The 13097-nt window shown below is 38.1% G+C and overlaps 1 protein-coding gene across 1 annotated transcript in view; it reads left to right on the top strand.

The window, feature by feature from the left end:
• The window catches only part of ATP9A (ATPase phospholipid transporting 9A (putative)), a 90815-nt gene extending 83530 nt beyond the window's left edge, over nt 1-7285 (top strand). The window contains exons 25-28 of the mRNA XM_070940049.1: nt 301-409; nt 519-576; nt 4578-4781; nt 7032-7285. Of these exons, the coding sequence (XP_070796150.1) occupies nt 301-409; nt 519-576; nt 4578-4781; nt 7032-7168 (508 nt within the window). The 3' untranslated portion in view covers nt 7169-7285. The remainder of the gene's footprint in view (nt 1-300; nt 410-518; nt 577-4577; nt 4782-7031) is intronic.
• The last annotated feature ends 5812 nt before the right edge of the window (nt 7286-13097 follow it).

Below are 13097 nucleotides of genomic sequence, written 5' to 3'. Positions count from 1 at the left end.
CTTCTAAAATAAGCCCAAGGTGGAGAAAAAAATGGGTTCTACCCTTGTATATACCCCATTCTGTCTTCCTCCTTTGCATCATTACTCCTTAGTCCTCTGCAAAAGTGTTAAATGTGGCCCCTGCCAATGAGTATAAACAATTAATAACCTCTGGCACAGATAAATTTTGAAATTGAAATCATTGTCGTTGCTTTTTGTCTCTATGTCCTACCTTTTTGAAAATGAAGAGAGGATTTGCCAAGAAAACTAAAATGGTAGACTGTAAACTTCAGCTGGCATTTCTTGTGTTCCTGCTTTTAGATATTCTACCCTCTACACCATGTTTCCAGTATTCTCTCTAGTGCTGGACAAAGATGTCAAAGCAGTAGTGGCTATGTTGTATCCAGAGCTCTACAAAGATCTCCTGAAGGTTCGAAGTTTCTTTCATTCGTATTCCTTTCAAATTTCTGCATGTGACTTTGAGGTTAACAAATATGAGACAGATTTCATTTTCATTTTTTCTGCCCTTTCATTTTTAGGGAAGACCGTTATCTTATAAGACATTTTTGATCTGGGTTTTAATAAGTATCTATCAAGGTAAGAGGTTTCCTTTATTCATCAGGGTGTTTCTGAAAATTTGAAATAAATTGTTCTCCAAGTTTGGCTTCGTATAATTCTCTGTCAAAAAAGAAATTCAGCCATTTTTTAGTTTCACAAGTTATAAAGAGAGCTGGCAAATTTTGGACAGCTCTGAATTTGTTCACCACCAGGGGTTCTGTTTAGCTTCTGCTGAGTGATCGTATTTCTTCAGACTTTGGCTGCAGTCTTGCTTTCCTTCTCACCAGAAAGCCTGTAGAGTGGCTGGTAAAACTAGTGGCCTGGAGGTAAGCCAGAGATATGCAGACCAAGAGCAGATTTATCTCTGGTGTCAGTTTGAACACAGACAGAGCAAGGATCAACAATTTCATAGGAAATTGGTCTATGTCATCTGAGGCCTACCATTGCCAGAACTATTCTTCCCTTTTCTGCAATGATGGAATTAGATGCAGCAGAGAGGAATCCATCAAGCTGTCATCGATTAGTAGGGTTCTTGGTTCTGTTGCTACATTTCCACCTTGAAAGTGCTGGTATGTTAAAGTGGTTCTGATGAAGACCATTGCAATCTCTTCTCACATATGTTTCATGGACAGATCATTGTCACTTGTCTCGGGTTCCTCCAATCCATAAATCAAATGCTGCATACCAAAACCGTTTCATCCAGTTTACATGCTCCAGTTGTATAAGTTCTTCCTCCATTTTTCTACTAAGTACTGCAGCTTCACACAGCTGTAGTTCATAGAGCTTTGCTACCTGCTTACTATTCATATTGAATAGTAAGCAGGTAGCAAACATATTGAATAGTAAGCATCTTGAAGCTGCACCTTCTAGGGATTTGCCTTTTATCAGTGGCATTTCTGCTGATCACCAGAAGAAAAAGGAATGACATGGCCTAGAACCCAAGAAATAACTGAATTCAGTGAAGGAATTGAAATGACTTTATTTTGAAATAAGATATCTGGCTACAAGATACCATAGTAATGGCTTAGACCCATTGTCCACTCGTTTTCAAGTATATCTCCTCATTCACTCATCCATGACCTCAGTGCCTTCCGCCGTGCCCTTAAAACTCACTTTTTTCAGCAAGCTGGGCTGGCTTAAGAAGAAATTTTTAAATGTTTTTAATTGGTTTGTGATTTTTAATTTTTGGGCCAAATTTATACATATTTTAACTGTTTTTTAATATTTGTATTTTATGTTCTTAATTCTGGCTGTACACCGCCCTGAGTCCTCAGGGAGAAGGGCGGTATATAAATTGGAAATAAAATAAAATAAAATAAATAAAAATTCACTAGGGCAACCGCTTGTCTCATTTTGGATACTTTAGAGAAGCAAAATCAGGAAAATAAACATGTTGGGATGGTAATAAAGATGTGTGAGAGAACGTTCCAAGAGAAATTATTTTCAAGGGCTGTATCAATGCTGGAAACAATATGAAAGCCTTCATTTGGACACACAGCTTCTGGTCAGTCAGAAAAAATGAGACATCGTGGGAAAGATTTCTAAACCAGGACTCTTCTCCTATTACATTCTGTGGGTCAAATGACTTCACCCCCTTGATGGATCACACCATGCAATTTGGCCAGTAGTTTTTGCCCAAGAATGGCCCCAAACCGAGCTCTTCCCAGATGGTGGAAAGGTTATTCTCTGAATCTGTATTTTATGGCTTAATCTTGAGTCACTGGTCAAATTGCTTTTCAAATTCGGCTGCGGATTACTCATCAACGTAGATTACTCATGCTGAGGTCATGACTTGTGTCTGCATCTGAATCTCTAGGATGCTGTGAAGCCATTCTTTGATCAGCCAGAAGCAGAATGCAAAGTCACTCTTGTCTTCCCATCCTATCTCCTTACATGCTCAGCTACCTTCAGTGTAGTGTCTATGTGTCAGTGAATGTAAGTTCCTGCTGAAGTTAATGGATCTAGTTGCTTATGTATGCTTTGGATTATAGCTAAGAATCAATTCCAAGTCCCTCTGAGCCTTAAGCTAGAAAGTTTCATCTATACTACAGATGTGCATAAAATTATGAATGATATCATGTGAAGTTGGATAGGAAGGAATGTTTCCATTTCTTTCATGAGAAAAGGTGTAGAACTTAGGAAAGATTACCTGTATTGAGATATGCAGAAAGCAACCTAGGCAAAAGGAACTGAAACATTTTTTCTAAGTTTAGAACAAGAGATAGCATTCAGAAGTGGCTCAGGCAGATGCTTCCCTCATTCAGTGAACTAGTAAGAAGGAAGAAGAGGCACAGCACAATCAGACTTGCAAGATTCTGTGCTTTTATAACCAATCTCAATAAAAATGATATTAGCCATTTGAGGAAGTTGATTTCCTGGTCTTTTCTACATAATGCAGCTGACAGAATCATAGATTTGGAAAGAGGTTTTTAGGCCATAGAGTCTAATGCCCTTGCTTTGAAGCAGCACTGATTGAAGTAGAAGGGATTACTGTTGGAAGAAAACAACAAATATGCACACAAATATGAGAAAGCACTGATTCCTGAAAGTATATTTTCCTTGGATTCAAATACAGTAGTCTTTTTTTCCATTCTTTCTTCCTCTGTGTGTGATAAACTGGTTTCTTGTTTCTTACTCTTCCTTATGCTCGTTACCTGTTTACATTTTCATGTTCCTATACCAGCTACTAATAAAACATGGCCACCACCAATTCCAGTTCCCAATTCTATTTGGGATTTCAAATTAGAACATCCTTGAGAAATGTACAGTATGTTTTGCCTCAGTTTCAGCATATCTAATGATGGAGAACCCATCAATTCTCTTGTGCAACTTGTTCCAATAAGGATTTTACAAGAGAATCAGAGGGTTTTTTTAGCATTTCTTTGCCAAACAGGCCAGTAAACATTGTTATAGGATAGGCTTCATTGTTTTGCAGACTTATTTGCAAACGTAGAATGAATCATGAATAAACAGATTCACTAGATAAAAATAAGATCTTTCCATACACACTAATCATTTCTCTTTAGGAAACTATTTTGGTAGTTAGCCATCCAGAATAGTCCAGGTTGGGGAAAAAAGACTGCAAGGACTATTGGAACTCTATTTTCTGTGGGTTGTGTATAATAACAGAACTGTGGAAGCCAGTTTCTCCTGAATTGATCAAAGTACTAAAGCCATTTCCAGCGGCGAGATACAGTTCTGCAAGTTTTAGATAAAAATTATAATTTGGCCCTCCCCATCATGTGGGGGGTTTGTCTATGGGCTGGCTGGCAATTACAGATTCATTTCATCAGGAGGTAAGTTCACAGGAGGGAGGGGGTACATTCCAGAGGAGTAAATGGCAACTCAGTTTGAGATTTGTAAGAGAAAGAAGGTGAAGATAGCTCCTCTCTTATAGTTCACAGAGTATATTGTAGGTAAAGATAGTAGAATGTTTAGTTTTGCAAGATGTTGTCTGTAGGTGTGAAATAATTAAAACTCATTTGGAAGAATTACATGTCATTCTTGGTTTTGGGTCCAACAGGAAGGGTAACAAGTGTCATTGTACACAGGTTGAATGAGAAGTATATAATTTTATACTCCATAACTATTCATTAAACACTTCTGCCAATGATGAACAAACTTCTGAAAGCTTCCACAAAAGAACTCCAATCTGTCTCTTGAGTCAGGGGTTGGTAGTCTTTTCCACCTCTTCAACAAATGCCCACAAAGATATTCCTTCAATTTGGCAAAAATATGGAGATTACCTGATGTCAAGTCTGGGTTTTAGGACGGATAAGATAAAATGATGAGATCCAATTTCACAACTGCTTCATAGGCAGCTCATGAGGTATAAATCCTAAACATTGTATTGTCACAAAAAAGAAATCCTTTTTGTGTGTCTGAACTTTCAAAGCTTTGGATTATTTCAAAATAGTTCAGTTCAATTATCATTTGGAGACATTATTTTCCATTCAATCCAATCATGTACATTATAGATAGTCGACAACAATTGTCATTCTGGTTGATGCTGTAACTCCTTTCATTTCCTCTCATTTCAGGCAGCATAATTATGTATGGCGCACTTCTGCTTTTTGAGTCTGAATTCGTCCACATTGTGGCAATTTCCTTCACATCTTTGATCCTCACTGAACTGCTGATGGTGGCACTGACCATTCAGACGTGGCATTGGCTCATGATAGTGGCAGAATTACTCAGTCTGTCATGCTACATTGCCTCACTGGTCTTCTTACATGAATTTATTGGTAACTATCTTTTGTGTTGTCTTCGTTCAAACTTCCTCAGTTATTTGCAAAATGGAAAAACACCTCAATCTTCTGCTAAATAATGAAGCTGGAAATTGATGATCATTTTATCTGTTACATTTTTATTGAAATTGTAAAGTATAGGCAGTTAGGTATGAAAGAACTGAAATGGTTTTTGATCAAACTTTATATAAACATCAGGAAATATTATCTCTCATGAATGGAAGATCAATATCAGCAATAAGAGGCAGATCTTGGTTTCAAACCAGTATGTGTCTAGGCTACTTGCTTAGGGACTAGAAATTCGAGAGGGGGATTATAAAAGCTGGATTGAGAAGCCTTCTAGAAAATAAAAGCTTCACAGCTGTGTTAAAATTAGAGAGATGGGAAATCACTCAACTATCCCCCACAGTTTCTCTAATTGATACTCTTTCTATCAAGTAATATGTGTTTACTAGGGGCTTATTTTCCATCTCTTGTTAGTCGGTTCATGTAGTGAAAATGGAACAAATCAGGTAATTGAAGGGTTTGATAGTAGAGAAAGAACATTTAGAACATTACAGCTCTTTTGCAAAGCAGTCCTGAATTTACAGCAAGACAATACGGTGTCCTTGATTGACGGTTGGAATGGTCCCAAATGTGAAACTGTCAATGCCGAATTTTTACTTAAGTTTCCCCAATTTCTATTTTTATCTTCCACTTCTGTGCAAAACTTGACAAGCAGGTTTATTAAAAAAAAATATTCTGTAGCCCAAAACATCCCACTGGATGCCAAGTTTCATGTGCAAATTTGTACTTCAAAATATAACTCTCTTTTATTTTAAAAAGTCAGAGATTTATTTTACCCTTATAATTTAAAATCAGTTTCACCTGTTCTACCTTTTAAAATGTCCAGAAATTGTTTATCAAGAAAATATTTTATGGAATAATTCTGTGCAAATAAAGCTATGGGAAATAGTTAAGATCTTTCCAATCATCACATCTTCCCCCGAATTTTCTTCCTCCCCAGAATTGCCACCTGGGGAGGAAGGAAAAGGGGAAGGGGGGAAGGGCAGTGACTCAGCAGTTAAAGATACTGAGCTTCTCACTGGAAAGCTGACAGCCCAGGTTCGAGACCCAAGCGCCATGTGACGGGGTGAGTTCCCATTACTTATGCCATCTCCTGCCCACCTAGCAGTTCAAAAGCAGGCAAATGTGAATAGATAAATAGGTATCACTTCAGTGGGAAAGTAACAGTGTTCCGTGTGCTTCGGCATATAGTCATACTGGCCACATGACCATGGAAAAGTCTTCAGACAATGCTGATTCCCTCAGCTAAAAAATCAGAGATGAGCACTGGCCCCTAGAATGGACAGAGGAAACCTTTACCTTTTAATGTAAAAAAAATCCACTGTCTCTGAAAGTTTGTTGGCAGAATTCTACTAACATTGACACAAGGCTATCAGAACTGTGCTATAAAAATCCAGCAAGCTGCTAAAATTCAGCAAAGAGACAATGCTTTGCTTTGCTTATTTTATTTTGCTTATTTTTCTTTACTTGTTTTTCTCTCCTTTAATTTTTCTTTTCTGTTCTTTCTTTTTCGCCATCTAATCCTAATCTGGATTTTTGTAGCTCAAAACTGGTAGCCTTCACTGAGGATTAATACGAGGCCTGCTGGAACTATGTGAACTGCTATGCTTAATTTCTTTTTCCTCTGTACTCAGCAGGCTCGGAATAGGAAAACAAATAGGCCCCAAAGGTAAAATTAAAACTCATTGCTATAGGATTGCCACGAAACAGCAGGAGTCGTGCTAAGCAACAAACTGGTACCATTAACAGCTTCCTGTTAACATTTCTGATTCAGAGTTCATAATTCTATTATAGTTGCTACTGAAATACCGTGTTTCCCTGAAAATAAGACCCTGTCTTATATTTTTTTGAACCCCTTGGCCTTATTTTCGGGGAGGTCTTATTATTTTGGGGCGAGTGGAACAAGATGGGGGTTCTCTTGCCGTCTTACCTGATTTCCAGCTCTGTGTTTAAATATTTTCGGGGAGGGCTTATTTTCGGGGGGAGGCTTATTTTAGCACATGTGCTCAAAAGCCCGATTGGGCTTATTATCAGGAGATGTCTTATTTTTGGGGAAACAGGATAGATGGATTGCAATTGAATTCTTAATCTGTATTTTTATTAAAAGCAAACAAAGTTAACCGTGAAAACATGTCCTTCTTAGTTACAGTGAGTGACAGAGAAATATGTTCTTTCTTGCAGATGTTTACTTCATAGCAACTTTATCGTTCTTATGGAAGGTGACTGTGATCACCTTAGTCAGCTGTCTTCCTCTCTATGTCCTAAAGTACCTGAGACGAAGGTTTTCTCCCCCAAGTTATTCAAAACTAACCTCATAGGAGCAAGGACTCACTTTTCTTCTTTGCACAGTGCTTACAGACTCAATAAATGTGTATTCATCATCGAACGATGTCCGACAGTTGGATAAGCAATCTGCACTGGCTGGGGAACAGTGCTGGAAGACTGAATAATTCAGTTAAAACACACACACAAAAAACCCCCTCGCAGTCAAACGAAGCAGAGAGAACTTATATCAGCAATTCAGTTTTGTCACTTTATATTTATCAAACTGAAAACAAATGCATGTAACTGGGAAGGAAAAAACTGTCTGCATGGGATGGGTCTGCTTACCTGGAAAATGCTAAGTCAGCTGTTGAGATGACGGATTTTTTTTTTTTCAAATGTATTTTCCTTTTTCTGGGGGGTCAACTTATTTAATTTCCTCATTTTTATTGCTACTTATCTTTTGAGTTCAGGTTCTCATTGTGAATATTTTCTGTGCCTTGGGAAATGCTTTCAACTGAGCAACACAACAATGTAGTTAACAGGCCACTGTACATACCTCAAGCCGGGTTGACCTCTTTGAAGTGGTCCAACGCAAATCAGAATTACTGGTTTCTATTGGCTACGATTTTTCTTGAGTTTTCTGCAGAAAAGGAATTCACAGACGATTCTTTCCAGTTAAAACATGTTGCAGTGGTTTTCTAAAGGGAATGTGTCTTTTTCCTAAAGAGAAAATTATTGAAAAGTTTTTTGGGAGGGGAGAAGAAAATTGTAACCCCCTATCCTGGTTCTGCAAGGACAAACTGCCCATTTATTAAGATGAAGGTAAGAGTGGAAGATCATTACCAGGAAAAGAAGAACAGTCAGAAGCTCAGGTTTTACCCTACAATTTACCACCTTCCCCTCTGCAACCTCCAGCTCTCTTTTCTGAGATTTTCTCCAAAACAGCTAAAACAAGCTTGGCTGCCAGAACCAAAGAGAATAAAGGGAATGAGATAATTGACAGGTAAGAAAAAGGATAAGAAGTTAGGGATGGGCAAGGCCTTAGAAGTTATTGAAGAAACATTTGTGCAAAGCTCAGCTCTGAAGCTACTTCACAAAACAACAGACCTTTAGTCACGTTGTCATCTTGGAAGAGGCTTTGTACACTGCCTGGATGCAGCATCATTTTCTGGCCAATGGAACTTCCAGATTCGGATTGATGAACAATACTTGAAGGAGGTGTTACCTGTATGGCTTGATCTGTTCTGTCCATAGGGCATAAATCCCCTTCCCACTGCCTTTTTGGATATTTATTAAGAATCCCTATTAAAAATAAAATTTTAATGTTAATTCTCCCGTGCATATTCCCCAATTCACATTACATTGTTTTCTCCCAGAATGCAGGTTTCATTATACTTTCCCCCAAGTATTTAGAGGTGGTTATAAATGTGTAGGGACATGGTGGCTCAGTGGCTAAGATGCTGAGCTTGTTGATCGAAAGTTCGGCAGTTCAGCAGTTCGAATCCCTAGTGCTACGTAATGGGGTGAGCTCCCGTTACTTGTCCCAGCTTCTGCCAACCTAGCAGTTTGCAAGCACGTTAAAAATGCAAGTAGAAAAATAGGGACCACCTTTGGTGGGAAGGTAACAGCGTTCTGTGCACCTTTGGCATTTAGTCATGCTGGCCACATGACCACCAAGACATCTTTGGACAGCGCTGGCTCTTCGACTTTGAAACGGAGATGAACACCACCCCCTAGAGCCGGGAACGACTAGCACATATGTGCATGGGGAACCTTAACCTTTTACCTATAAATGTGCAGTTGTGTCCTCACTCTGAACAAGAAAAAGTGATAAAAGCACTCCCACCAACATTGACTGGGCAAGCCACTAGAATAGAAATGAGAGCAAACCTTACTCCTTACTGATGATGTTACATAGTTTGGGTAATGAAACATCTGCAAGAAAACAATCCAGCTCAGAGAACACCAAGGAGCCCTCATCTTCCTTTCCATTTTCTTCACTATCCTGTAACAAAGGAAAAATTCTCCTTGTAGAGCAGATTGCACGAAGACTTGAACATTGGGGTAATCAGAGTTTAGATTTAAGATGGAAAGATGATTACACTCAGCTAAAATGTTGTACTCAATTTGAGTTGAGCCAAACTTTTGAACTCTGGTGCTTCATGTTGGACAGAATATTTCAAGTGGGGTATGGCCAGGTAAAGTAGAATGGAAAAAATACTGTCATGATCTGGACTGTGTATACATATTAATGCACCCCAAGATAAGATTTGCCTTTGTAGCAGCTGTATCACATAGTTATATCATGTTTAATTTCTGGTCAATAAGTACATCTCTTATCACATTCACTGCTGTCTAGTCAGGTCTTCCCCATCCTATACGTGCATCTTTCACTTAATTTTTCCAAGTGCAGAATTTAAATCTCTGATAAATCCATCCTCTTCACATCAGCTCATTGCTTAAACCTGATTAGATATTATGAAGCTTTTTTCGTTCCTGAAGAGTATTAGCTGATAAAAATATTGAAAGCACAGGGTTTCGTGATAACACGCCACTTGAAACTTTCCCTCAAGCTGAAATGAGCCCGTATTAAGCATGGTCATTGACCCAGTTTTGAGTCCAATAGCAATATCGTCTAACCCAGATGACAGGCACAAAATAGGAATTAAGAATTTCTGCTTTCTCATCATCTATTAACAATTTCTCACTTTCCTGCTGTACTCTGCTCTTTTTCACTTCTGAATCTTTAGTGTATTCCCAGATAAATTAGAGTTGAAATTCTGGATACACTTGGGAGTAACTTTTTAAACTTGTGTGTAAAAATATTGTATGCATTCGAGTGGGCTGTAAAGGACACTTTCCTTTATATGACTAAAGGATCCAAGAGTAGAATGCTATTATGCTAATACTGTATAATGAAAGAGACTGCAAATGGCTGATTAATACAAGTGAGATAGCTTCTTTTTTATTTTTTCACCTGCTGGAGAGGGGATAGACATGGATATATTTGGGGAAAGGGTATAAAACTTGCATTTCTTTTACCTCCTGTAACCATTTCCTTAACAGTAACTTTTATTTTTTTATATATGAAACTTTGGTGTTTGTGTAGAACAATTTCCTCCAATTAGCTACCATTCATTTCTGTAGGAAATCAGCTTGGAATAGCAAGAGTTGGAATTTGGAATCTCCAGAGAACACAGAATTGGGGAAAGTTGGTGTAATGAATTATGAGGTTAATTCTGAGTGGTATCGGCCATTATCCATTGGATGGTTAGATATCTCCACTGCACAAAGGACCTCCAAGAATAGAAATAAAGATAACAAGGAAGCAAAACTTCTACTATAACTGTTTAAACACTGGGGCATTTTGATAACTGCACACATTCTGTAATGGTGTTGATTTCACATTGGGAATAAAACTATGTGGCTGTATATTTTGATCCAGAACAATTGGTGATAAATCCATGATTGAATGCATCAGGTTGAGTAAACTCTTCTCCCTTCAGACATGGTTGAACTGTAGTTTTCAGTAGTCCCAGATGGCATGGCCATTGTATAGGTTGCCCTGGTGGTGCAGTGGTTAGAATGCAGTATTGCAGGCTAACTCTGCCCACAGTCTGGAGTTCAATCCTGATGGGGCTCAAGGTTGAACTCAAGGTTCAGCCTTCAACTCTTCTGAGGTCAGTAATATGAGGACCCAGATTGTTGGGGGCAATATGCTCAATCTGTAAACCACTTGAGACTGCTGTAAAGCATTATGGAGTGGCATGTAAGTCTAAAAGCTATTGCTATTGCTAGGCACACTAATTTGTTCATGAGTTGAGGATCCATAGATTCCCACTCCCGGGACTAGGGAGTTTCCTCCTTAGGAAATTTAGTTGTCACTTGCTGATGCTAAGGCAATTCTTTCAGATCATGTTTTTTTCAGGCTGGGTCTGGTTAGAAGACTATTGGATGACATGCTTTCTGGGCACTTAAGTTATGGAAGGCTTTTCATCTGTAGGTCATTTTTTCATTTGGGCCTTTGTGGGGACTTCCTTTTTCCACTTGCTTTGTCCTCTTGACAAATGATGCCATCATCTCTAGTGCCAAATGTCCTTTGGACTCAGATACATAACCTCTGCCTGAGGACCACACAATGCTTTACGCAATGTGACAAGGGCCATGCTCCAAAATATAAAATTAAAATTCATTTAAACTCTTCCCCCGTTCCAAAAAGTAAATAAAATACCAAAAATCCTGGGTTGGACTCTGCAACCACAGATAGGAATGCCACGTACAGTCTCCCAGTCAATAATTTTTATACTTCTACTGTGCAATGTGCATATCATGCATGAGTAATACAATAAGGAAATATCCCAGAGGTAGATCCTTACACTGGTAGTCCTCAATTAGTGACCATTCACAGTTATGACAATGGAAAAGTAATTTTACAACCCATCCTCACATTTAAGATTTTCACAGGTCTGTAAAGCATAAGGAAAGCTGAAGTAAGATCTTATACTGAAGTAGGTATGATCTTATACCCACAGTAGCAGTTACACTTAGCAACTGCTTCACTTAACAACTGAGTTGTTCCCATTTGTAGTTACTAAACAAGGACCACCTATATATTAGATATTAAAGCCAATAATGACTTACTAATGTAAATCCAAGGGGAGGAAATTGTCTGCCCAATAATTCCATTTCTGGAGCAGATTAGGAAGGGTATTAAATAAGCCTCCAGAGAACAAAATACAGCAAGAGTAACACATCCAGCATAGCCTAATTAGGTACAGAAAACTAAACTGAGGATTAGGGTTGGATTAAAACTCATGCCTGAGCATTTAAAATGGAACTGTCCAAGGGTGGATTGTGTTTCATTTTCCTTGGAACATTTAAACTTGTGTTTGAGAGTATTCCAAAACTTTCTGTTAATTGTGATCCGGTTTATTGCCATCACCTAATTAAATATGTATTTCTAAGCTTTTCAAATGTACAGCAGAAAACTTTTCCTCTCTCCTGTGTTGGAGGTATGAATCCCCATGTCAAATTATTTGTGATGCCTATGTTTTGTACGTGTCCTCTTGTCAATTGAGATGTGCATATTCTTGATCAAAGAGAAATATACATGCAAATTGAGTAATTGTCATGTGCAGTTCCATGTTGCAGATGTGTAAGAACTTTTAAAAAGGGAATGGTTAAAAACAAGTTAACAATAAATTTTATGGAACTTCATACCTATTTGGCATTGTGAATTGATATTGTGTTGGTCAAACCTTGAGACTTCTTTACCTCTGTTTCTGTTGCTGCATTGAGAAGTGATCATTAATTTAGCACAACCATCACACTGGTTGTCCCAAAGGTGTTTTTTCAAGAGGCAACTGGATTTTCTGGTTTTTCTTCAAAGTTTTCAGCTGAAGAAGCTTCTTGGATGAGAAGCGAAGCATCTTCAAAGAAAAACCAGAAAGTCCAGTTGCCTTTTGAAAAAGCACCTTTGGGACAACCATGACCTGGATGACTGAGAATCTCTACATAGATGTCACATTGGTTGATTATAGTCATGAGAAAGATGAGAGAGAGAAAGAGAGAGAGAGAGAGAGAGAGAGATGATAGATATATAGATAGATAGATGATAGATAGATAGATAGATAGATAGATAGATAGATAGATAGATAGATAGATGATAGATAGATAGATAGATAGATAGATGGATGGATAGATATATGCGGGCTGTCACACAATAATGTGAGCCAGAATATTTTGTGTGAAATAAAATACAAACATTCTCATAATAGAGTCTGCATTGAATCTATGCACAGATGCACTTTTAAAACCAAAACATGTGAAACCCCTTTTTAAAAACAAATATTCTAAAATGAAAGTCTTCAATTCATGGTTTTCTGTTTAAAAGGAATGAAAACAGTTGTAAGTATAAAGGTCACGATCAAAGATGATGGAACCCGTGTAGACAGCAGCAATTACAAAAAAGAAGAAGTTGAG

The sequence above is a fragment of the Pituophis catenifer genome, unplaced genomic scaffold (assembly GCF_029215685.1).
Source record: "Pituophis catenifer annectens isolate HBS135680 unplaced genomic scaffold, rPitCat1.0.hap2 SCAF_3, whole genome shotgun sequence".
NCBI classification, from domain to species: domain Eukaryota; kingdom Metazoa; phylum Chordata; class Lepidosauria; order Squamata; family Colubridae; genus Pituophis; species Pituophis catenifer.
This window is presented reverse-complemented; position numbering and strand designations above follow the sequence as displayed.